The sequence below is a fragment of the Strigops habroptila genome, chromosome Z (genome assembly GCF_004027225.2).
Source record: "Strigops habroptila isolate Jane chromosome Z, bStrHab1.2.pri, whole genome shotgun sequence".
Lineage (NCBI taxonomy): Eukaryota > Metazoa > Chordata > Aves > Psittaciformes > Psittacidae > Strigops > Strigops habroptila.
The window spans coordinates 34,384,999-34,411,521 of NC_044302.2; the positions used below are offsets into that span (position 1 = coordinate 34,384,999).

General features: G+C 36.6%; 1 protein-coding gene across 2 annotated transcripts in view; it reads right to left on the bottom strand.

Moving 5' to 3' along the window:
- Positions 1-2,625: 2,625 nt before the first annotated feature.
- FBXL17 (F-box and leucine rich repeat protein 17) overlaps positions 2,626-26,523 on the bottom strand; it is a 271,883-nt gene continuing 247,985 nt past the window's right edge. The window contains exons 8-9 of one of the 2 annotated variants that reach the window (XM_030471090.1): positions 19,819-19,961; positions 2,626-4,581 (exon numbers count right to left, since the gene is read on the bottom strand). In XM_030471090.1, the coding sequence (XP_030326950.1) occupies positions 4,444-4,581; positions 19,819-19,961 (281 nt within the window). In that variant the 3' untranslated portion in view covers positions 2,626-4,443. The remainder of the gene's footprint in view (positions 4,582-19,818; positions 19,962-26,523) is intronic. The other variant, XM_030471091.1, reaches the window with a different exon arrangement.

Here is a 26,523-nt window from a genome sequence, read left to right on the forward strand (position 1 = left end):
CATTACTTGGCTTTTAAGTGGTGAGAATCTATGGGAGATTGCATGCTCAAGCCTGGAGCATTTCTCAGTGTGTCTGTGGTTTGAAAAAAACCAATTTCATAAGTCTGCTTCTAAATTTACCAGAACTTCAAATAAAATTTCAGTCACCCATACTGCCAATATAGCAGGTCACTCATGGTGAAGGCTGGGAGAAAAATAACCACAGGATGAAAAAAGCAACATTGCTTTTAACAATTGTATTTCAATGAATCTTTAAATGGATCTGCTTTAAAGCCACTTTCTGTTAATATGGAGTTTCATAAATGGGCAATATAAACCCTCACCTAATTTAAAATATAAATCTGAATATAGATAGTCATCATAGTCTTTTTACATATGATTTAAAATTGTTATTTTGCAATGCATTATTTTATTAGGAAGCATTTCTTTACTGTGAGGGTGATCAAACACTGGAAGACACTTTTTAGGGAGGTGGTTGATGTCCCAAGCCTGTCAGTGTTTAAGAGGCATTTGGACAATGCCCTTAATAACATGCTTTGACTTTTGGTCAGCCCTGAATTGATCAGTCAGTTGGACTAGGTGATCATTGTAGATCCCTTCCAACTGAAATATCCTGTCCTGTCCTGTCCTGTGCTGTCCTGTCCTATCCATTCCTGTCCTATCCATTCCTGTCTTACCCTATCCTGTCTTGTCCTGTGATATCCTGTCCTATGCCTGTCCTGTCCTGGTCCCTGTCCTGTCCTGGTCCCTGTCCTGTCCTATCCTATCCTGTCCTATCCATTCCTGTCCTATCCTATCCTATGCTATCATCTCTTCTCCTACGTATTTGTGGGATGTAAGAGTCCTTTTCCTTTTCTTGTTCAAGATCATATCACTTGAAGAAGCCTCCTTAACAACTTGTTTTGTGCCTCTGTTCTGTTTTCCTGTAACCATTGTGTACATGACCTGTTGCTTTTCTTGATTTTGTTCCTGTCAATGCCGCAGTTTATTAAGCATCAGGAAGGCCATATTTATTTCTTGAGAACCTGGGTGGACACCAATGAGCTCATGTGGAAGCTAGCTAACAGCCTGAAAAAAATTAATTATTGGTAAATTATTCTTACTAGGGCTATTTTTCCTACAGCTTGTTTGCCCAAATATTGTTTTTGAAAACCCAGCTAGATAGTTTGGTAAATTTAACAATTCTACGAAACTATCAAGAATGGCTCAAATTCTTTTGCAGGACCTACAGGGGCAGAAATACCTTCTGTGAGTGAACCTAGTGGGGTTCTGGGGCCATGTTTGAGTTCCAAAGTTTAAGCAGAGTCAGTCACAGAAGACCTTTGTGCAATGGTTTTGAGAATGCTGAAAGTCACCTGTGGCCATACTGGGATCAGTTTGTCCTCATTGGTGATATTTTTCACAGAAACTCATGTTGTCCCTGCTCAAAGATGACTAGAAGCTGCCTAGTGCAACAGACAGCACTTGCTGAGAAGTGGGGTATGCCAGTGGCAACTCACTAAGTTTCCCACTAATCTGGGATCCTGGTCAGCGTATATGTGAATCTGCATGTGAAACACCATGGTCCCCATTTCTCCTGCTGGGACATTTCCCTCCACATCGCCTTTAAGTGGTGAGAGGTGACCACCAAATGAACTATTTGAGTGGCATTAGAACAGAATTATACCTGGAATTCGAAGAGTGAATGACTGGGAATAAGGGTTATCTGTGTTTTTTCTACAACCACCTATTCCTTAGTTAAGAAAGCACACAGAGTTTGCCTTAGCCTCCTCTTCTGCAGGTTGAGCAGGCCCAGCTCCTCTGGTCTAGAAACATCTCTGGTAAGACAAATGCTGAGCCACAGGTTACCTACTTTAGTGGCAGGTTCCCACAAAGATTTTGAAGGAACAAAGACATTTTGTCAGTAAAGCAGGCTTGCCAGAATGTAGGAAATTTACCTGTGGCTTTTGGAGTCCACTGTAAATTTTCAGTAAGAGAAAACAGGGGCAAGCTTTCTTTTTAGAGGACGCAATAACTTTGCTTTTTCCCCTAAATTGTATTTCTCTAAATGACATTAAAAAAATTAAAGAGTGTGCAACACTGTTATTTAGTCCTATAAAACTACTTAGGAAACATTATTATAAGGAAATTAACACTACAGTTAGAAGAACATATCTCTATCTAGAATTCTTATACTACACAATCTTTCAAATTATGTAAATTACAAGATCTGTGTAAATTAATCAGCTACACCGAGACCTATAGAGATTAATATGTTCAGAAAAATCACAGAATCATAGAATGGTTAGGGTTGGAAAGGACTTTAAGATCATCTAGTTCCAACCCCCAAATAAGAGAGACATGAATAGCCAGTAAAAGGCAAAACTCCTGCAAGTGACGTAATGGCAGAAGTGAAAAGAGATGACCAACTACATCTTTAATATATAGAGTTATAGAGTATTTTAGATTGAAAAAGATCTCTGGAGGTCATCTAGTCAAACTCTGTCACTCATGATGGGGACAGCTTGGATCAGTTTGTTCAGGTCCTTGTCTAGATGAGTTCTGCATATTCAGGGATGACGATTTCAGTCTTTCTGTTAGCATAGTCTAAGAAGTACAGCTAGCAGCACAGATAAACAGAAGACATCACATCTTTATCTTCTTTTATTAAAACCCATTGCAAGATCAAAGGTTTCACGAAAAAATAGAAACTTACAAATTGTGTGAATAGTTTTAATGCACTCATAAAAAGACATTAAATGAAAAATGACTAAGATTCTGTACTATATCTGCAGTATAATCCATTGCCTGTATTCTGAAAATATTGCGGCCATTTTTGAGTAAATAAAAAGCCTAGCATTACACATGTTCACATATATTTACCACTTACTTAAAGCAAAACCTTTACCATATATATTTTTTTCTTTCAGAGAAATTAGTTCATCCCCATTTTGAAAAGTCTAGTAGAAAACATTTAACACTCTCACTGGAATTACTGTAAGCTGCTGTTTCTGTTGTAGAAAATTATGCTATGGAAGTCAAGAAACAGTTATACAGAGAGTTATACAGCCATACTAAACAAGCTCCTAGGTTATGCTGCATTAGACCTTCTGGATAGCAAAACATTTTGACAATAATGGCAACTCTTCAGCTGAAGCTTAAGCATTTCATACTTTGGATTAAGATGCTGTATCCTTTGAAAAACAAATACCCAGTGTTACACACCTGAAAAAATTCTTAACCAAACAGTAATACTCTAAAGGTTAATGCTTCAAGTTGAAGCTGCAATGTCTGTATTTTCACTATCCCCTTGTCTAATTGAACTCCTTGTAATGCACAGAAAATTAATCAGTTTATATATTTACTCTGGGTATTTTCTTGCATACACTGTATTATGAAGTGTCTGATCCTACAAAATGATACTCATGATGCGACTCATATTTAGATGACCTTCTCGAGGTAAGCGCTTTTTGCATTGTAAGCTCTGTTGTAAAATAACAACCACACAGGATATGAGAACTTATTCATCTGAGTTTCTTAATTCAGCAACATAACAGCATAGTCAGAGGAGAAAAAAATTAATTTTTTTTTAAATTTAAATTTTTAAAATATTTCCAATTTTGAAAATATGTTTTCAATCAGATGTTTAAACGTTGTCTAATAATTTATTTCTGATAGTTGGTGTACTCAATTACTGTTTCACTTCATGAAGTGGAAACTGGTTATCAGTATTAGGTTAAGCACTGTTAACTCATAAAAATGGCGAGGTGGAAACATTTGGGAATCTCTACAGAGCCTCCTATTTCAAACAACACAAAATGAAAGAAGATATAAATTCTGCTGAGTGATAGAAAGAAAAGAAGTAAAATTGTCCATTAAATATCCGTTCTGTCATTGTCATCATATACTAAGATTTGTGTTTAAAGTAATGATTTGTCTAATTATCAACATGTTTATAAGAAAATAGCAATTCTATGTAGATTATCTTATTACTGTGCATCTTTAAACTCCTTGTATAGATTTAGTAAATAATAAGCATCAAGTTTAGCTCCCAGTTGCAACACAGGCCTCTGTTGATCAACTGCACTGGCTAGCACAAGTGCTAGCACAACGAAAGGAAACACACATGACCACGGCGAAGAAAAGTAAACAGAGGAAATCAAGCTTAAGATCTTCCATAAATCAAACTATCCAGAGAACTAGTAGAATTCCACTTCAAAAAATCTGCCAAATGCTTTTATATATTTTACGCAAACAAACCAACAATGCATTTCAAAAGTTTTGCTTTAATATTACTACTTAGTTGTACAGTACATTAAAGTCAGTGTACAGCTTTTTCCATTTTATTGTAATCTCTGTAAACTCACAATTATATTGCATCACACGAAAGGTTGTGAACCCTCTGCAATCCCCATTAGATCTACTGAATGCAGTAGAGTGGAACTGTCATGATGGTATAAGAAGTTAAGAGGCAGTAGACATATTGGGTGTCCAGCCCATTTGATAAGCCCGTTCCAATGTCCTCTTGCAATCCTGTAGTACAGTACTGAAGGTTATATGTGGATACTGCTGCACTAGCTGCTCCACTGTGGCTTCATTCACCTGCAATTGAAGAAAAGGATCTGTGATGTGCAAAAAGTGAATAAAAAAGCAATATCTTGCAAGCTAAATGACTGATTGAACTTTGGACTTGTCCTGGGTTCAGCTATAGCAGTCATTTTTCTCCTTCTTAGTAGCTGGTGCAGTGCTGTGTTTTTTAACTTTCAGCCTGGGAACAACGCTGATAACACCGATGTTTTTAGTTGTTGCTAAGTAATGTTTATTCCAACCAAGGACTTTCTCAGTCTCATGCTTTGCCAGGGAGGAGGGGAAGCCGGGAGGAAGCAGAGACAGGACACCTGACCCAAACTAGCCAAAGGGGTATTCCATACCACAGCACGTCATGCCCAGTATATAAACCGGGGGGAGTTACCCGGAAGGCCCAGATCACTGCTCGGGTCGGGCTGGGTATCGGTCGGCGGGTGGTGAGCAATTGTATCCTCTCCCCTTGTTATTTCACTAATCGTTATTATCATTGGTGGTAGCAGTAGTGGTTTTGTGTTATACCTTAGTTGCGGGACTGCTCTTATCTCAACCCGTGGGAGTTACATTCTTCCCATTCTCCTCCCCATCCCTCCGGGAGCAGGGGGAGGAAGAAGGGCGGGGGGGAGTGAGCGAGCGGCTGTGTGGTTCTGAGTTACCGGCTGGGCTCAAACCACGACAGCCTGGAAGGACTTGCAGGATTGGGCTCTTTTCTGATACTACAGGTTTGGATGCATTTATCACAAAACAAATATACAGAATGTAATGTTCTGCTAGGGAATAAAAAAACTCAAAAACCCAAACCAAACCAAACCCAAACACAACCACACCTCAATTTTACTGTAAAGGAAGAAGTTTTATATAACATTCCAGTAAATTCTGTTTTGATTATTTGTGATTGAAAGCAAACAGGAAAGACAAATAGTCCCCATTTCAAAACAGCTTTGTTTGGAAAACTGCAACAATGTTTAACAATCTATTAAATTATTTTTATTCCATGCTTGACTATGCTGGCCCAAACCTAATTATTTGAAGAAAAGCCATCCTGTTTAACAAAGTGCTGCCCAGAGTAACAGATTTCTATCTTGAAACAGAAACATATTTATTCAAACTCACTCAAGCAGACATAGCTTTGAAGTGTAGGACTTTTTTGACTTTGGAAAATGAGAATTGATTAAATATATTAATTCATTTATGGCATGTACTAAGTGTAAATTTTTACACATACTAAGTAGTAACTTGGACAAGCTTAAGAATGGGCCCATGCAAACGGCATGAGGTTCAACAAAGCTAAGTACAAGGTCCTGCACCTGGGTTGGGGCAACCCCCGGTACCAATGCAAGCTGGGGGATGAAGGGATTGAGAACACCCCTGAGGAAGGGGACTTCGGGGTGTTGGTCAACAAGAAACTAAACGTGAGCCGGCTTCAGTGTGCACTTGCAGCCCAGAAACCAACTGCGTGCTGGGCTGCATCAAAAGGAGCATGACCAGCAGGTCAAGGGAGGTGATTCTGCTCCTTTGCTCTTGTGAGACCCTGGCTGCAGTACTGCAGCTCTGGAGTCCTCAGTACAGGAAAGACATGGCCCTGTTGGAGAGGGTCCAGAGGTGCGCCACAAAAATGCTCAGAGCGCTGGAGAACCCCTGCTATGAGGAAAGGCTGAGAGAGCTGGGTTTGTTCAGCCTGGAGAAGTGTCTGGGAGGCCTTATTGTGGCCTTTCAGTTCTTAAAAGGGGCCTGTAAGAAAGATGGGGAAAGACTTTTTAGCAGGGCCTGTTGCGATAGGATGAGAGGTGATGGTTTAAACTAAAGGAGGGGAGATTCAGGCTGGATGTGAGGAAAAAATTCTTTGCAAAGAGGGTGGTGAAATACTGGCACAGGTTGCCCAGAGAGGTGGTGGATGCACCATCCTTGGAGACATTCAAGGCCAGGCTGAATGTGGTTCTGCGCAAACTGGTCTAGTGGAAAATGTCCCTGCTCATTGCAGGGGGGTTGGAAATAGATGACCTTTAAAGATCCCTTCCAACCCAAACTGTGATTCTATGAACAGAACTTGCGTTGTACGGTAGCTATAAATGTGGCTGCAATGAAAAATTAGAGATAACATGACTAAACATAGGAAAAAGAATGCAAACTATTCTACATTGAAGGTAGATCAATTTACCATTTTACCAATTACCAATATAGTTCAACTTTTCCAAAGGTTAAAAGTACTGCATGTCTTCACATATATCATTGGTAGGAGTACTTATTTTAGCCTTTTGGTGCGAGGCTAACAGGAAATGGTGGGATTAATAATTAAAGCATACAAGCTTGTTGGGTCTGGGATGTCTCTCCCAAATCTTGGACATCAAAGGTAGTACCTTTATTCTTGACCAGACAAGCCTAGCTAAACCCAACACCTTTACAATTGCAGTGCTGTGAGGGGATGAATTTGTCAATTATTTTTAAGATGATTGCAGTTCATATGACAGAAGCAGACAGCTTTCTTCAGCCATTTGATAAGTAAAAGACTAACCTAAGAGCCATCACTTCTAGCTAGCCCTCTTTGAAATCTTTGCTGAACACCTGCACATTTTGAAATGCATCGGCATCCCTGCCCATGGCAGGGAGATTGGAACTAGATGATTTTCAGGTCCTTTCCAACCCAACCCATTCTATGATTCCATGATTCTATGATACTGCATTTAAATGCTGAACCACCTAGATCGGTAGATGTGCAACTGACATAATTGTTTCCTTTTTTCCCTCACAGTGTTCTACATTCAAGGCCAAAAGTGAAAAACTAGACAAAAATGTTTACTACCATCATGAAGATCCATCTTGGGAATAATATTTTAAAGCAGAGTGACCACAGTATCTAGTAATATTTTTGTCCTTTAAAGATAACAAAGAGTGCATCCTTCTGAACAGTGACTGCACCCAATGACAAGGATAAATGAAAGGTTTAATATCCAGTTCTTCTGCTTTGATAATAGAAACACTCCATCTTCATTGGAAGTTTCATCTAGCTGAGACTGACTTGGATAGAAAACTGGTTTACCTTCCCTTCATAGCACAAACTATACTCTTTTGGCAAATTGCTACGTTACAGTAACATCTTCCAGTGCTAAAAAACAAGAAGTGACTTTTAATAAATCAAAATGAAATCAGAGATAGCACAAGTCCTCCAAAATATTTTATATTTATAGCTGAATACATAGTTTCAAACTGTCGGCAACTCTTCATAGAAATATTGCTTGGAAGGGAAGAATTCCCTATGGTAGCAGTATTTGCTATTTTTTGCCTATTCAAAAATAATCAAAAGCCTCTTTACCTTAAGATTTGTGTTGCAGAGTGCCGTGTCAGAATTTGTCATACTATCAGCAACTTCTTTTAATGGTTAACTCAGCCAAAACAAAACGCTTACCACAGACAACTGCTCATTCTGCTCTTTCATAATGAGAAACTCAAAGAGGAGTTATTGCTTATCTGCTAGGTATCTGCAAATATGACCAGTAGATAGAGGCTATTATGATTTGACACATAATTGTTGGGCATTATTTGTTAAAATAACGTGGATATTATAGCTTAAGTGCCAATATCATAAGCAGATTTTTCTCGTACAGGAAACAAATAATAAGGCAAATTTGCTATAAAGATGATGTACAAACACAGGAAGATAGGTAATGATTTCCATGTCCTGGTGTCTTTGAGTCAGGACTGAACACATCTACAGAAACTACAGTCTAGCTAGATATAAGCTAACGTATTTACCACAAGGCTAACTTAACCAAAACAGCATGGCCCATGATACTCAGGAGGACAGGTAATGTTACAGTGGAATCTTTTAGTCTTAAAACTGATGAAAAAAAACTATGGTAAACCATCTATCCTAACGGTTAGGCCATTACTCAGATTACTTTGAGTTTAAAAAATAGAGTTTACTCTCACGATAGAGGAAAAATTATCCTACCAATCTTCATGATAAATGATCAAATATATGTAACTTCTACTTAAGTGTAAATATTTTAATCCTAAGGAACTAACAACAAGTAGCAAAAAATTATGCTGGACAAAATAAACTCTATGTAATAGTATAGAACAGAAGAGGAAGCGAAAGGATCCTATTTGGCAGTGGGACAACCTACATGGATCCCAGGATGAGAAACAAATGTGAACAGTTAAGCCACAACTGATCCCCTATCAGAAGATTTTGAAACCTTTTCTTTTACAAGGAGAAAATACAGGTCAAATACTAAAACACTGTAAAAATTTAGTATGTTAAACTTCCCGTAGTATCTAAACTAACAGTTTACAGTACTAAAACTGTACTATCTAAAAGGCAGAAAAATAGAGAAATCAGAATTTTGTTCTTTGATAATGAACAAGTAATATCTAAGTCAATTCCCTTAGTACCCTTGTCATCAGTTTCCCTAATGGTAGGATTAAGACGAAAAGTCATTGGTCTGACCATTAGAATACACGCTTCTGTCTCCTTCTTAAGGTGCAGTCTGGCTGGTGATAGAACAAAAGTACCGAATGCCATTCCCAAAATAAATTCTTTACAACAGAGCAATTTTCCCTTCTGAGCTTGAACAGTTTTGTTCAACGAATGAAAACTAAAAATCTTCACATCTTAATATGCTTTAAAATGTAGTTTTCTTTCACAGAACTTTCATTAATCTTCATCTTTTGAGTTGTCAAAAGGCAGACTACTGTCTGAAGATAAACTAGTTAGATTACCTAATACATAATCATTCATTTGAATTTGAATAGCCTTTCAATTATATTTTAACACATAATGAAAGAATGCAGTCCTTATCATTAAGAGTCGATGTATTAGGTTTTTGTGAATCCTGGTCATCAAACACTAAAAAGATAACAACAACACAGATTGGTTTGAATTTATTTTTTCTTGCTGAGATAAAAATCTATTCCAGGCCAAAGAAGATTCAAAAACAGAAAGAAGCTGGGTTACAGAAACTGGCAAGACCACGTAATATAATATCTTTTTAACACAATTTCGCTTAAAGATATCTGAACACATATTGCCTGTTTCCCAGGAGAATATACTTGACTTTGTGACAAATGTTATCTGGGTGGGACCTCCTTCATTTCTTCCAGTGATGATGATACGGTTGTGAAGAGCATATTTAAATATTATCTGCACTGGAGAAAAAGAATACTTCCTCATGTTATAATTATGAATTCATCTGGGAAAGAAGAACATCAATACCCATCTAGTCCATTTGAGGTGGAAGGACATTCGCAAAAGGGTTTTGATAGTGCTTCTTTAGAGGACTTCATTCTCACTCTGCTAGGTATACACATAACGTGGATAAAATATTGAGAAAAATGTGCATCAGTGTTCAAAACTCCTTTGGTCCTTTAGATAAAATGACCTACCTGTAACAGAAAGCTTGAAAAACTCCTCCAAGTCTCTAAATATTTTCACCAGAATAAACTAACTGGCACTTATGAGCTGATTTCTCAGGTTCAGGATAAACTGAAGCTATAGGTTTCCATTAATAAGCTACTCACAGGAAAAAATATTCACTCAGATTTTTGATCGGGTATGCTAGATTTACACATCCGGTCTGATTGCCAGTATTTACTGATTTGGTACACCACTTATACCTGCCACAGACCACCTTGAGTAATTTCTTTTATGCCATCTTCCACAAGCTCTCATGGAAAATTCGAACTGCAAACTAGAAAATTTTGGGGTTTTGCTTTTACATGTGTCATGCCATTTGACAGAATTCTACTGATAATTTCAGCACTGTTTTCTGTCATTTCTAGATTCTAAAATCATGAATTTCTAAAGATAGCAAATGATTCCAAAGGGCTAGGATCTACTTTTCTTTACCTTTTACTTCCATTATGATTCTATGACAGATCTTATTAAAGTCAAGGGAGTAAAGTTTTCCTAATGCTGTTAAGATAAATTAGGAATTACATTTGAAACCATCAGTCAAACTAAACATTTGTTTTTAATGAAACTGGAATCTTCATTCACACATAAGGAACAGAAACAGAGGTTTTCCTAAACAAGACGTTCCTACTTACTTCTAGTTAACTTGTCTTTAGTCGGCATCATGTCCAGGAGAGCTTATTTTGGATTGGAATACCAAGTGGCAGAAAAAGGGGCTTTAAAAAGCTTTGGGTTTAACTGAGAGGACTCCTTTACTGTAGTTCTAAGAAGAACTGTAAGACTGCCTACTGATCTCAAAAACTCCTCAGAAAGGGTAGTCTTTGAATGCAATTCTGATTCTAAAACTACTAAATTGTCCCTAGAATGTCTGTGTTGTGTCATTTAGAGCAATACTGAAAAGGCAGAGCAGAGTCATGACCTGAACTGTGAGTTTAATGCTGCTCTACACAGAGAAGTAGTATTCACTGTTAATCTAAAACGTTTCTTATGTGGGGAAAAGCTTCAGGATAACACACAATTCACTTGATAATTATAAAGAGAAAGCTATCTCCATCCCAAGTTAATAATTGTAACCAATAAGCACCCAAATAATAAAAAAAAACAACCCCAAACCCAAGCCCCCCAAACCTAGGCTCAGATGCAAAGACTCTAGACTTTGAAAACTGGATTAGGGCAAAGGTGCAGTATTAGAACTTCTTAGGAAAACTTGTCTATGCTCCTCAGCTGTTTATAACATCATACAGGGATGGATTCCTGAAATCATTTTTGCATAATATCTAACCCAGCCTTTGGAAGCATGCAGCTAGCTGACTTTGGAGAGTGCTGACATCATGGGCGCTCTCCTCCTGAGGACAATACAGGTAGGTATCTTCAGTTATATAACTTTATAGGCCACTCATTAATAAAAAATAGCAGACCAAGTTATAACACAGTTAGTCTGCAATATCTGCGCAGAAAGGCATTAATAATATACAGAACTTCTAGCTTAATTTTATAAATTTGTGCTTGTAGAGAATTTTAGGGAAACATTGGTACATGAGAAGTAACATTCACACCAAAAGATTTTGAGGGCTACCACATAGATAATGTTTGATAATAGAGGTTAACAGGATGCAAGTATTATCATTACCCTTCTACATATAAAGAATCACAACTTCACACAGAAGAATGCAAACTGTTTTGTTCCAAAAAGGCTTTCTTACCACATTATAGACAGTTGTGCTTATGGAGTGGTATTGCAGTATTAGAGATACTGAAATTTGTGTGCATTTCTGTCTCAGTACACATATAGTAGTACTAAATGAAAGCCAAATTTGTAGTTAGCGGACAAAGAAATGTCATTGTGTGTATCCATAATGACGGATTTCAGACACATTTTATGTTCCAATTTCTCTAATGTTTTAAAAATAAAATCCAAAATATACACACTTGGAAATACAAAGAAACAAATTTTCATTCACACTTTCTTCTCTCTGAGCTGTAGTTTGCTTTTTCAAGTCAGTATCTTATAAAAAGCACACTTTGTTTGATTTTTTGTTTTTTAATAGTTGAATGAATTATATTCTCAGGTGGCCCAATTATAACTGTTGCCTGTAGCCATAACAAAATTAAAGATTTCTGGAAACATTTTGTGTGAAGTGCACTTGATCAGCTAAGGCAGACATATTCCACAGAGTTTCAGTGACTGCCCTCATGCCCGGGGGCAGAACCTTTGTTTAGGACTTTAATAAAATAACAGCACTGCCAATATTAGCACAATACCCTACAGTCCAAATAAAGTCCCTTACGATTTAAGCAAAGAATGTATTTTGACTTAACAGATGCTGTTAGTAAAAAAAAAAAACCAACCCACCCCCCCCCTCCCCCCCCCATGCACATAGATACAAACACTTTATTGTGGACTCATAAATAATGAAATTGACAAGTACAGTCTGATTATCATGACATTCGACAACTTAATTGTGTTAAATCTTAGCAATTAATTTCACACTTATGTTTGAAAAGGGGAAGGAGCAGGTAAACAAATATAAGTAATCTTGTCTGCTAAGTGAAGTGAAATAAACAGATCACAGAGACTTTCTAATATTCAGTGGCAGCACTTCTGGAAGGATTTCAGAAAATGTAGCCAGGCTGCTTGTGGAGTATAGCTCCTTTAAAGTTCTTGCTTAAATCTCAGCAGAAAGGTAGAGTCCTAGAGGGATGAAATTCATTGTCGTGGTTGTTTACACAGGTGAATGCTACTCCCTCAAACTGCCAGTCCCTGCACAATTGCTGCAGTCACCGTGTTACTGCAAACTAACAAAATAATCCATTTCAGGTGTCTGTGAGCTTACATAGTTTTCTAGCAGAACTCTCATTTCAGGGCTTGTTCTCCTAATCGTTACTGCCAACGCAGTATTTAATATTAAAGTTGTGTAAGCTATAAAGTTTTAATTTTCAATTATCTTTGCTTGTTGTGAAGGTTTACTTTCTGTTAAATCAGATAAACCATTCTAAAGGAGCCTTTTAGTTTGTCTGGTTGGTTGGTTTGCTAATTCTGTTCATTTCAAACAGATGAACCTCTAGACTCCACCTATACAAGATTTCAAGGTAAAAATATTACCAATAACATAAGCATTTAAAATTATGATGAAACTCCGTCTGTTGCTTTGTTCTTACTTTTAAAAATTGTATGTAATAAAGACCCATACGCAGTGAAATGACAGTTTATTTATATAGCCATAAATATTCTTTCAGATTACTTTCTGCCAGTTGAATTAATAGCACTGAATATTTTCCTTCCTATTCTGCTACATTAACAGTAAGTTGAGCACATTATTGCAATACTTGTCAAAATGACAGTGTGTAAAACTAACAAAAAAAATCACTCTCAAAATCTGCCAGCTGACAAAAATTGACTAGAGGGAGGAGAGGACAATGCTTCTAAACAATTCTTCTCTCTCTTTTTTTTGATCATGCTGACTACTTCACATTGCATTTTTCCTTAATAGTTTGCCTTATCCTGATTTTGGACCATTGATCAATACCTCAGGGCCCATCTTTCCCTTACGGTATGACATGGTCAGGTGGTTGCTTTTTAAAAACTAGGACAGGCTCATTAACTCAGTGCAGCCTACTGCTATGGATTTGCTGCTGAACAAATTTGCTGCTTCAGCCTGGAAGATAAAAATCTTTTGGTACAGAAACAGTTAAACCAGAAGTATGAAAAGTTCAATTTATGTAAAGAATCTTTTTTTATACTTTAGCAGATGCTTTCATTCACACAGATAACGGATTTGTTACCGTAGTTAGCTGGGGAGGGGGGGAAAAAGTATTGTTCTGTATTTTAAAATTATTGTATTGAAAACCAAAGTGAAATAAATGCTATTTTTCTTTTGTTGTGGGTTAGTAAGGCTAACTGTAGTTTCCTTCTAATGGGATTCACTGATTTCATAAAGCTAAAATCTTCATTATTCATAGGGAGATATATCGATCACAGCTCCTACATTATACATGTAAAACGTTAAAAAATACAGCCTATCCTTTTCAATATGCAGCAATGTAACTTGAACAAATTATAGTAATTTACGGGAAAATAAGTGCTATACAATTTTTCCTAAAGGAAGGATTGGATATTTTCAGTCCTTTTCAATATCACAAAACCGTAATTTCAAATTTCAAAATGAACCCCTTAAAATATAAAAGAAGAAATGGTATCAATTTGACAGCTGGTTTTTTTTTTTTTTTTTAATCAGGCTAATGATAGTATTGTCTGAAGGTGGAAGGCAAATTGCTATGATAATTACATTAAAACAAACCATGGGTCTGTGCTCTTGTTCTACTGTTGATTAAGAACAGTCTAGCTCAAAAATGTATTTGAAATTTAAAGATGTACCTCTAAAACTGAAGATCTCTTTTTCACTTGCTTAACTTCAGTTACAGACTATCAAGGCAAACTGAAAGTTCCATGGATGAAGGGTAAAAATGTTTCCAGTCATGATTACTAATATATATAATATTTACACTAATATAAATGTTTATATATATCTAAAAAATTGAAAACTCTTTTTGCTCTGAGTTAGATAAGTTTTTTCACAAGCTGACATTTCCTCATGTACAACTGGAGCTGCATCCCAGTTAGGCTAATGATTTGCAATTTGCATAGGATATATATACGTATTTTTATATATATATATACATATTTCTAAACCAGATTTTATAGAAGAATAAAGTCATAAATTATTTTTAAAATCTACTGATTTTCTAAAAATCTTACTCAAAATGCAAATGATTTCTTCACAGACCATTTTTATTTTTAGGGGTCATCTATATTCCTTACTCTCTGTGGTAATATAAAAGTGTTCGTCATTTTGTCCGTTGTACTGATCATCAATTTCTGTGCTCTAACATCTCAGTGATACTGTAACAGGAAATGCATGCTCAATTCATCTGAGAAAGTCATCTGGAATAAGCTACAGGCTTTCAGAAGTATTTTCATGAAAAGCAACCTGAATTTCTCTCCCTCTCAAAACCAAAAACAAAACAGAACAAAAAAAAACCAAAACAAAAACAAACAAACAAAAAAAAAAAATCCAAGAAAAAAGCAAGGAATAAAGGCCATGGTGATTTATTAACTGAAATTGTGTATCTTTTCACAGCCAACTTTGTCAGACTCACTTTATTTCATTCACACATAGCCGTGAATGTTGAATTTTGCGGCCTTTGTTTTTCAGTGTCATTTTCCTGCATATTTTCCCAAGAACTGTCTCCTGCATTTATGTGGTAGCACTGCTGATAACCATCACAAATAGCACCACAGCTACAGGAAAAGTATCTTGAAATTTGAAAATCTGTATTAGAAAAGCTGCAGGAGGGTTATTTTGACACATTGTTCAACCAGCCAAGCTACCAGCCAGAAAAACGGATCAAGTTTTTAGCCATGATTTCCTATGTGATACCCAGCCATTTTCCACAAAGGTAAAGATTTTAAACTGCCATTATTTAAAGCTGTTTGGGTTGTTGTGAAAACACAATAAAGAACTGCTACAAAGACATCTTTACAAAGAGTTCTAGCAGGAAGTAGCATGGAGAAGATTGCCGTTTTCCTTCGATTTATTTTGGAAATATGAAACACAAAATATTTAGAAATTTGTTTTGAAGACCAGATAATCATGTTCTCTTTCTGCTGTGGTGACTAAACTGAGGTGAACTGAATATAATCCCTCGTTCTCGAAACAACTCTGTGCCCTTCTTGGTACTTACTGAGGGACAAATCAGAGCTTCAGTGTACCCTGCAGTACAGAAACCAGCTATATGTTGCCACACCCCCATGTCATGTCCCAAAACATAACCTTGGGCTGCAGCCCACAACAGCACAGCACTCCTCTATGCATAGAAACTGGGAGTTTGTGGTTTTGCTGTGCTGCCAGAGGCATAGAGAAGAGGCAAAAAAAGGGAATGAAGCCTGGTGCAAATGTAGGTGCTAACACTAGAATGCAAAACAGAACTATGTTTTTTATGCCTTTTCCAGCTACAAGCCTCTAAAATGTCCTGCTTGGGCCTTAAATAACTACTGATATTATCTCTTACTGCTTTCAAAAGAAATGGAGACTCAGAATTGCAATGTTTCCTTTTTATGAAACAGATGACTTGTGCAGCCCCAAGAGCCTGTACAGACACTCACGAACACATGCACTAGGAAAACACATGAACTAGGGAACCATTAACCAGCAATGAGAGAAACACAGACTGTAGTATATACATATAGTTTAACTGATGAGGTAGTAAGACTTACTTTCAGCATCAAAATAATATTTGCACAGACTTAGATTAGGCACCCTGTACCATGAGAGAGTTCAGAAGGGAGAAGGGTCCTAGCTGCTTTTGAGTATATGTTAATGTTCGTATGCAGACAACTGGGGAATTTTATTGTCCAAAATATAGGTATTTAAAAATAGTATTTAAAAATATTTAGGGTCTACTTTCTGAACGCCTAAATAATTTTGGAGGTCTGGATAAGTCTCTCAGAAGCCTATCTGATAGAGAAAATTAACAGTATGTGTCTCCAGCGCAGGGCCCTGCAGAGATCAAGCTAGTGTTTCCTGAGCTACCCCTGGAAATGGAAGCCATAGGTTATACTACCACATCTACATGACAGTATGTCATGAGCGTTGGTGAGTGTGATTTTCCTGGACAAGGTGCTGCACTTTGGCAGATAAGCTGCTACATCAGCACTTATGCCTGTGTGTCACCCCTGCCCTGCACCTTTCCAGTAGTACCAGTTCTTTCAGAGCTTTCTCCGGGCCTCAGGCACCACTGCTGTGTAGTGCAGGGAAAGACAAATTTGCCTAAGTCATGGAGGTGCTAGGGAAAATTAGAAAAAAAAAAGAAGAGACATTTGCTCAGTAACTTTGCCTCTAATATTTTTATATTGAAAAGAATATTTAGATTTTGTGTATCTAAGCATTAACATGTTTTCTGAACCAAAATTCAACTATGAATAGTTCTGAATGACTTTCAGCATTTAATAATCTTTTTTCTGTATATGGTTTGCAAATAGGAATTACGCTTCTACTTAGCAACACTTCAATGTTGAAAAAATAGTGTTAAAATGCTTATTAGAAAACTTTCAACTTAAATATGTGTCCTCATTATCATGATCTCACGGAATAGTCAGCATTTTGAGACTTCTCAACATAATGACATTTATTTTGAGGCAAAGACCATATTGCTCCTGTGGTGTGCATGTTAAATGGTAGGAAACATGATGAAAAGAAAGGTCATGGCAACAGCAATTTGATGAAAAATGAATAATTTGGTTATTCTCATGGTGTGGATCAATAATGCTCTGCATCTACTGAAGCGCATTGCCTGGAGGCATTCAGATAATCAATGGCATAAAACAGAGACTGCCTTTACCCAGGCTTGCAGCCTCTCTGATCTTTCTTGGGAGGACCCTTGACGCCTCTAATTTGTGTCAACTGCATATCAAAGAAATTCCAAAGAGCCTGAGTCATAAAGCATACTTTAGTGGTAACCATTTGAAGTCTACTTACAGATGTTCCTTATGGAACTGTGTTTAAGTACTTCCCTCCCAATGCCTGGGAATTCCTAGAAAGGCATAAATGCTACCTGGTACTAGCATAACAGTCAGCACATCTTAGAAAAGGAAGGTTGGTTAGAAGGGGCAAATCTTCTACTCTTCTCTTCACTGCAAGCTGACAATAGCCCAAAGACAAGAATTTCAGTTAACAGGGCATGTAAATAAACCCTTCTGCAACACCCAAGAATTCTCTTTAATGATGTGCTGGACACTGACATTTTTAATTTAATAGAGCAGCCACTGGAAAAAATTAGTTCTGCATGATATCGGGAAGAGACAGTTGAAGACATGATTTTGTTCAGTAATTTCTCTGTTCATTTGCAGTGGAAAAAGGGAGCTGGCATCTTCTAGCTGCCAAAAATTCTCAAGTCAAGGATACTTACTTCATTCTGTCTGTGGAACTGTTTTTCCCATCTAGGCTTTGCAAGCAAAAAAATAATTCCCACAGGTAGTCTTACTACTAAAGTGTTTGCTGCAATAGCATTTACTCATTTCTTAACAAGTTTTACCTTACCATACTTTGAATATTCATATACATGCACACACGCATGCATGCGCACAAACACACACACACAGGCTTGGAGGCACACAGCTAACATTGCTTTTCTACCTTCCTTGAAGCTTTCTCAAAAAATACATTTTTTTGCTTTTATCAGTTGACTTTCTCAAAAAATATTTCTTTTTCTTTTCATTTACCAATTGACCTTCATAACACGAAAGATGGTGTGTAATCCTTTGTAATGAACTAGGAAAGCATTAACCAGCAATGAGAGAAATACAGACTATAGTACATACATATAGTTTAACTGATGAGGTAGTAAAACTTGTTTTCAGCATCAAGATCATTGATTTTCTGTAGCAGCTGAAGACAGGATAAAATGATTGCACTTAGATCCTTGTTGATAGTTCAACATTAGCTAAATCCACAAAATAAAAATATGTGTAAAATTGATCAGCTGATTCAGGGTCAGCTCTAATTCCCAAGGTCAAGTAACCCTTTGAACATTCTCTAAGCACATAATCTTAGCACAACCCATCAAAGAGACTCTCACACTCTTTTTGTCTATTGGCTCTTATAAAACACTAATGTTTATGAGATTAAGTGGAGTCAGCTTTAACAGACAGAGCAATTCTTCCAAAGTGCTCAAACCCCCTCAAACTGGAATCTGTCTAAGGCTGGGTTTGAAAATTGTATTTCTAACTTTACAACTGGCCTGGAAATTACTATTCCTTACTAGTTGAAATACTGTAACTGGTTTTGGGGTTTGTAACTGTCTTCTAGAAAGCACTGCAAGGGATGCAAGGTAATGGTTTTGAGCATGAAGTTTCTTAGGCTAAAAAACTGTGCTTCCACAGCTTGTATCCAACCAGAAATTTTCCGGCTTGTGAGATGTGCTTATGATGGGTACCACTAGCTGGACATTTTGTTCGTGATGGCTGGAAAAGAAACAATCCTTGCAGGTATATTTTAAGATTTGAGATCAGAGACACTGAACCTCCAGTGACTTTTAGCTATTTCTGCCATGTTCCCAGGCCTCTTGATCTCTCTTCTCTCAACAGAGATATGATTCCTGAAGGCTATATACAGTGTGAGGCGGAGCATCACTGCCTTGTTGTCTTTCTTTCTAATGATAAAGTGTTAAAAGTTTATAATACTTAATATTCTTATATTAATATTTTTAATATATTCCAAGTAGGAAAGCTACGTATTAAAAAATTAAGTATTTTTTTCTTCTTTGGCATTATGGTTTTATCCAAATCCTTGTCCTTTACAAACCTTTATATATGAGCAAAACCAAAGAGGTATAGAAAATCACACTGGAAGTAACACTGAAGTACTTTTTTTTTTTTTTTAAATTCTTTTCTTGCTCTTTTTATTTCTTAAAAAAAAAAAAAAGTAGTCTGTCATAGTAATGACATGACATACCAATCACTTTTAGCCAAAAATATTCAAAACCCTCAGGGGGCAGATTTTACATAAAACTTTTGTGAGCACCTCAGGCTGTGGGTGTAGCCTGTGGGTGTATTTTGAAAATCCGTGTCAGCAAAAATTTATAATGCTCTTTTCAGTTCTCTAAATACTTTTTCAGCTAAATATGTGAACACAATACACTAAAAGAGTTACCACAGTAGTGAATATGAACCTGTGTGTACAGAAAAACATAAATCTTCCCATCTCTCTCCCTTCTTGACACACTAACACATGAACACTCACACTCACACCACTCAGAAGGCGGCACCAGTTCACACAAATGTTCTTTACCTGATCGCATCTCATCAGCCCTAAATATCTGAGAGACTTGCTGCTTTGTGAAATTTGGGTGGCTCCATGGTCTGTGATTTCTTTGCACCATCCAACATCCACTGTCTCTATCGTCATGCTGTATCGTCCAATGGCTATCAGAGCTGTAAAGATATTAACGGCATGAACTATGTAACTCGCGAAGATGGTAAGCTCAGTTCTATGTATACATTAAACTGTGTTTAATATTTGAGAAGCAGTTGCCATGTACCTTGTAAAAGATCTTGCATTTTTAACTGTGGAATAGCTGTCTCTTCAAAGTTTTGCTGATTTTTTTTCAGCAAAATAGTATTGCAAAGACAGCACGTAGAATAACAGGACATACTCTGTGTCAATAAAACAAATGGTTTTAGAAAACCCTGCAGGTATCTTACGTCACGCATTTTATAACTGTATTCTAAGATTGCATTTGTTTCCCATTGTTCATATTGATGATGTTATAACAATATGCCTCACTTTCACATTTTCTTCACAGTTTTCCTATTAAAAAAAAAAAAAACCTAAAAAAAAAAGGCTAAGAGGAATTAAAAACTTGATCATTTATGAAAGGAAAATAAAGAGGGCCTGGAAGTTCTGAAAGGACTGAAAAATGGTAGGTAGAAGAAACCACAAAGCACCTGAATAGGTTAGGATGGTTTTGACATGAGATGGCTAGTCTAGAATGACAGAAAAGACACAAATCACTAGCACCCTGGTCACCATGGGCTAGAGCACTTTCCAGGAAATACAGGCTCAAAAACTGTTAAGTCAAGTCAGGATTTATTAACAGAAATGAGCAGCTTAAGAAAAAAGTCCGAGGTTCTGTGCAGAATTCTGCATAGAGTCATAGCCATCTGCATAGAGTCAACGATGTTTACAGTTTTTAACTCTAGTTACAATATGGTTGCTGAAAAGAAAGATGAATAAGCGACTTAGACCAAATAATGTGAGTATCTTTAAAGGGATGATTTTTCAGCAGCTGTGGGGCAGCTCTGTTCATGCTACAGAAGGTTCTGTCAGAAAAAGAAAAAAAAAAAACCAGTTATGAAGACCTGATAGCTCCTGATATCCCAGATGCCAACCTTAGATAATCAGGGTGTAAGTGAGATTTAGAAGCAGAGAGGAACAACCCACTTGGCCTTGCAGTGGTTCTGCAAAGACCTGTACTGATGGCACACAGCAGTAAGAATAATTTGATAATTTATAAATATTTAGGTGGATTTGATCTGCAACCAAAATTGGCCAAAAGAGGCCAAACACATTCTCAGAATCTGTGGAAGATGCAGTAGTACAGGTTTTTTTTTTTTTTTTTTTTTATCACAGTTCACCAAAAAGGACAATGATAATTGAATTTTGTAACTGACATAATGAACTTACATTACAATCACCTATATAGTAGCATCATGGTTTCATTGATTTTTGTAGGACAATACCAACTTTCTGCGTTCTCCCCAGTACATCCCTCAAAAACAAGTCTGAATTTTGCAAATACATAGATATATGAATAGCAGAACATAAACTTTTTACTTTTTTTATAGAGTCCTTTTAAAATATCACTTTAATAAAAATTTTAGAAAGAGAGACAAACTTTCTGCATATATGTAACAATAACAAAAGCTATAGCAGTTATAAATTATTGTAACTCCACACAAAATGTTATAGACGTGAATTAGTGCTGGCATACTGAAAGCCTGCCAATACATTAGAATATTGCTGGTTAAACAAAATTTCAGATATTTTTATGGGAGTCACATAAAAGATCGACAAACCGCAATGGTGAAAAATTCTCTTAGTAAAGGCATCAGAGGAAATTCGAGATATAATTTCTGGGAGTTCCCTCACAAGACTCAGATTAGAGAGAAAGCTGGAGATGATGCTGTTGAAAGACCAAAAAAGGCCGTTATACCGTGTGCAGAATGCCCAAGACTAAAGTATAACCTGAGCATCATTAGTCCAAGGAGCTGCCCTGAATGTGGCAAAAAGAAGCCTTAAAGCATGAAATTTCATGCAGGCATCTTCGCATGCACATATGAAACAAACTGGAAGAGTAAAAGATTGTGCCTTATACAACTTTTTCAAACAGAATATTCAAAGAAAACCATTATATAACAAAACATAATTTAAAACATGTTAATTCATTGTTTGATACATTTCTCTGTATTCTGACATTTTGGGGGATAAAACATTTAATTCTAGAGTAGGACTGTAATTAAAACTCAGTTAAGTTTCATGGGTTTTTTACAAAGATAAAAATGTTTTTACTTTTTACGTAACAGAAAAGGGAGTTAGTAATTATTGAAATAATTACGAAATAATTACAAAATAAGAGATCATGAAGGCTCTTCGCAAAACTGGCCTTCACTGCTTGTCTTCTGAACATCTGTATTTTAACCAGCCAATTGTTACTGGTGTTACTTCTTCAAAGTATTAAAAGAATGAAAAAGGGATTTGGAAAACATAAGTCAGTTTTCATAAATCAAAGTGTGTATGTATGGTTTTTGGACTACATTCTGTCAATTATCCGGAAAGCCAGAACATAACTTTAACAATACCATGACACAAAACCCATGTGTTTTGGCACAAGTAACAATACTTACAAGAATAATACGAAGTGGAAAAAAAAAACCTCAGGATGTTACGTATCAATACGATACATATAAAATGGGATGGAAATCAAAGAATTCCAAGTGTGACATTTGGGGAGCAGGGTTTTCTAAGTGAACACATTTTGCAGTACAGAAGTTTCCAACTGATTTTCAGACAACTGTTAAATCTTCACCTGTGTTCCACATTGTGTATTTGCAAACAATTGAATGAAATGTCATGCTTTAATTAATCTGTGTGTCTAATCAGTGCATCAGGTATGTCTTAAGCTAACCACAGCTGGGGTATACTTTAGATTAGGGACTGCTGAATGGATAGTATTTTTGTCTGGCTGGCCTTTCCCTTGCAGCATTCCTCGCCACTGTCTCAACCCTAACCATTCCTACAGAGCCCCCAGGTGTCATATGTACATATGCATATATTTGATTTTCTGTTCAGCAGTATTAAATAGCTGGGTATTCTCTAATACATAAGAATAATTGACATAATTTTTCTAATTTAATTACAAATTACACTACAAATCTGCATTTACTGCATGCAATTACTGCATTATAGATGGCATACAATAGTCTGTCATATGCTAGTAGAAACTAACATAATTGTTTTGTACTTTGCAATTCTTTGTCCTCAGATTAGCAGACTTCTTTCTGGAAAACCAAGTATTTTGAGAAGAATGTACAATGTTACACTGTTGTCATATATTGCAAGAGTTCAATTACCAAACATATAAAGGGTATGCCATTTTAAAGCACCAATGACCATATGTCCAGAAAAATTCAATGTCTGCAACTGCACCCTCAAAAGAACACTCTTGATCAGAGAAAAGATACACTATTCAGCTTCTATCAGGATCCAACAGTGGGAAATATAGGCCAGGAGGACACGTGAAAATGTAACAATACTTTCCCACAACATTTTCCTCACACAAAAAAATTGCAGACAGGGACTTTCTGAACCAGGTTTTATGCCTCTCTACTTCTGCAAGTTCATGTAATTAGTCCTGTAGCCCACAAAATCTTTTAGGATCCACAATGTCCTCCAGCAAGGAGCCCCTTGGTTCAGCTACCTTCTCTTTCAAAAACCACCTTCCCTCATTTGTTTTGAACCTGACCTAAAACTTGATCCAGGACTTCCCCTTTCATGACTGCTTAGTTCCTTTGCAAATGCCTTCTGGAAATCCCAACAGGCTGTATCAGCCAGGTCTTCCTTATTCCTTCCTGACTTTTTCAGAGTACTGTGTCTGATATGATTGTGAAGCACAACCTCTTTAGCAAAAGCTGTGTCAGCTCTTCCTGGATATGTCTTAGTTATTCATGTGCTCACTAATCGTATTCCATATTATTACTAATCTGCCTTATGCAAGACATCAGATTTAGCAGTTAATATTTTTCTGATCTTCCCTAAAACTTTTTTTGAAGTACTTTGGACAGGCAATCCTGTGGTAGTCAAGCAGTTTTAAGTGAAGGATTATGTAGTGCAGTTAGGAGCTTGGCTATTTCATCCTTGAGTTCTTTTAGAAGACTTGAGTACACACAGTTCTTCTGCTTGTATGAGCAAAATAGTTTAAACCACAAGTTTCATCTAAGAAAATGTTTGCATTGCTCAGCAGCTTTTCTTCCTCTCTGCATTTGCCCACAATAATCATAATACATCGCTATTCTCAGAAAGCTTGGCAGTAATTTAACAAGGAAACATACAGTAAAGCCTTACAAACTAAGTTTGGCTCCTAAGACTTGGGAAGATGTAGCACAATCAGCAGTGAAGAACAGCCAAAGGTGTGTTTCAACACTAATGGCAACCACGCTTAAAAATCTACTGAGTGACCAAACAGAAGAACATAACGCATTGAAAGCTGAGGTGGGTACAATAGAAGCCACTATATATTTTAAAGATGCTGGCTTTAACATATGAACCTCTCTGTATGTGAATATTTAACAATGCATCCAATTCTTTTCTCTCCTTTTTTACATTCCCATTTATTTTGGCAAAAGCAAGTTTTCCTATTTCTTTTTCCAGAGCTAGGTTGGTGGAATGGAAATCAACTGATGTACAGCTCTTACATAGGAGCAGATAAAGTGTAATGTCTCCAACTGGAATTGGAAAATCACCTCCACAGCCTTGAGCTGTATTAAGCAAAAATGTTTTCTAGTTGTAATGGTACTTTGTTGTAGCCAAGAGGGTGAAAGGACATATGCAGGACCAGGTTTGTAGGCAGAAGTAACATCTTTTGGATGACCAGCTGGAGGAGGTGGTCCTTAGTGCGCTACCATTAAAAACAAATAGTAATTTAGCCTCATTTTATTTTAAACTGATTAAGCTAAACAGTCATAGCTAAATACATCTGTTACTACAGGCAGAAAGGACAGTCCTAGTCAGAGAGAAAAGGTCTCCGTTTAACTCTGAAACCAATTTTGCAACATGAATGTTGTCATGGTTAAATGATCTCTGGACCTGATTGAGGCAGGCACTGAGCTCTTACCTCTAACAAAATCAGAGGGAGATGAGATTGTTGTATTTACTTTGCAGGATTGTTTTGGGAGATTCTTCACTGTGAGGGTGGTGAGGCACTGGCACAGGTTGCTGAAAGAGCTGTGGCTGCCCCATCCCTGGCAGCGTTCAAGGCCAGATTGGACGGGGCTTGAAGCAACCTGGAAGATGTCCCTGCCCATGGCAGAGGGCTTGAACTGATGAGCTTTAATGTCCCTTTCAACACAAACCAGTCTGTGATCCTATGATTCTATGATGTCTTTGAAAAACCAATATTTGGCTCGCTCTTAATTTTAATGTATTTTTAAATCTGGAAACAAATACTCCAGGTTTTGCATAAATCTACCAATCTAGTCTAGGAAATCTAGTATATTACGCAGAATTACCTCCAGTTAAACACATTTTTTACTGACATGCACCTAATATACAATAGAGTACTTCCTTAACCAATAACCCTAGCTCAATTTTACTGAAAATAAACCTCTGTGAGATTTAACTGTATTGCTGTTTTTCTCCTATCATCACCTAACATACTGCCTATGTAAAAGACACTGCATTTGGTCAGCCTCAGTAAGAACAGAATAGAAATGTTTTTAAAAATTGATTATGATTGACATCACGCTGACACCAGGACATTACACATATATATGCATTCATTTAAAAAACATTCCAGCATTTGTTTATTACGTTCTTTTTTCATTACTGTCAAAAGCATTTAAATGTGCAAGAATTAGAATTTAAAATTTCCAACCTCTCTAAGCTTTTTACACAGACTAGAAATCAATCAGTCAACTAAGTATTGCCAAGTAATAGTCTTCTTATGGAGCTTTCCATTATCTTTTACTTACACAGCCAAAAGCTATTAAGGTGGTTTTGATAGCCATCTACTAGCTTCTGAAGTGCCTAATGTACAAAAAAACCCCAAACCCCACAACCTGCGAGGAAGTTTATGGAAGTTAAAATAGCAGTAAGTGGGTGTAATAAAAATAAAATTACCTAAGAAAATTATATATTTAGATAGTAAGAAAATTCTGTAACAATTCATCTTAGTGGACTGTGAAATATTCTCCTTTTGTTAGTGGAATTATGGAGGTATTCTCATCTGCTTGAGATATTCAAAATAAGAGTGGACAAAACTCTGGAGAGGCTGAAAAGAAAATGTTACACTAGAAAGACCGAAGAAGCCAATTTAAATGGTTTTTGCTATCTTTCATTTACATTATTCTATTGAATTAGAAACAAAAGAGATTAATGCAAATAATATGGATAAATTATAAACATTTGAATGCACTGAACCTTTGCCAGTCACCAAAATCAGTCTGATACTCATCTTCTAGAGATTTGTGGAAAAGGATTTATAAATTAGCCCACATTAGACACAAACACCTGTCAATTGCAAAATATATAGTTGAGTATGGACCTTATACTGCCAACTGATTTTAATGTATTATATTTAGAAATTAAAACAATGACTTACATGTGTTAAATATTCTCTAAAATATACAACATATTAAATATTGAATATTTACTTAACATATATATTGTTTATCCATAGAAAAAGCGTTTCTTTACAAGGGCACACCTATAAAAACTTAT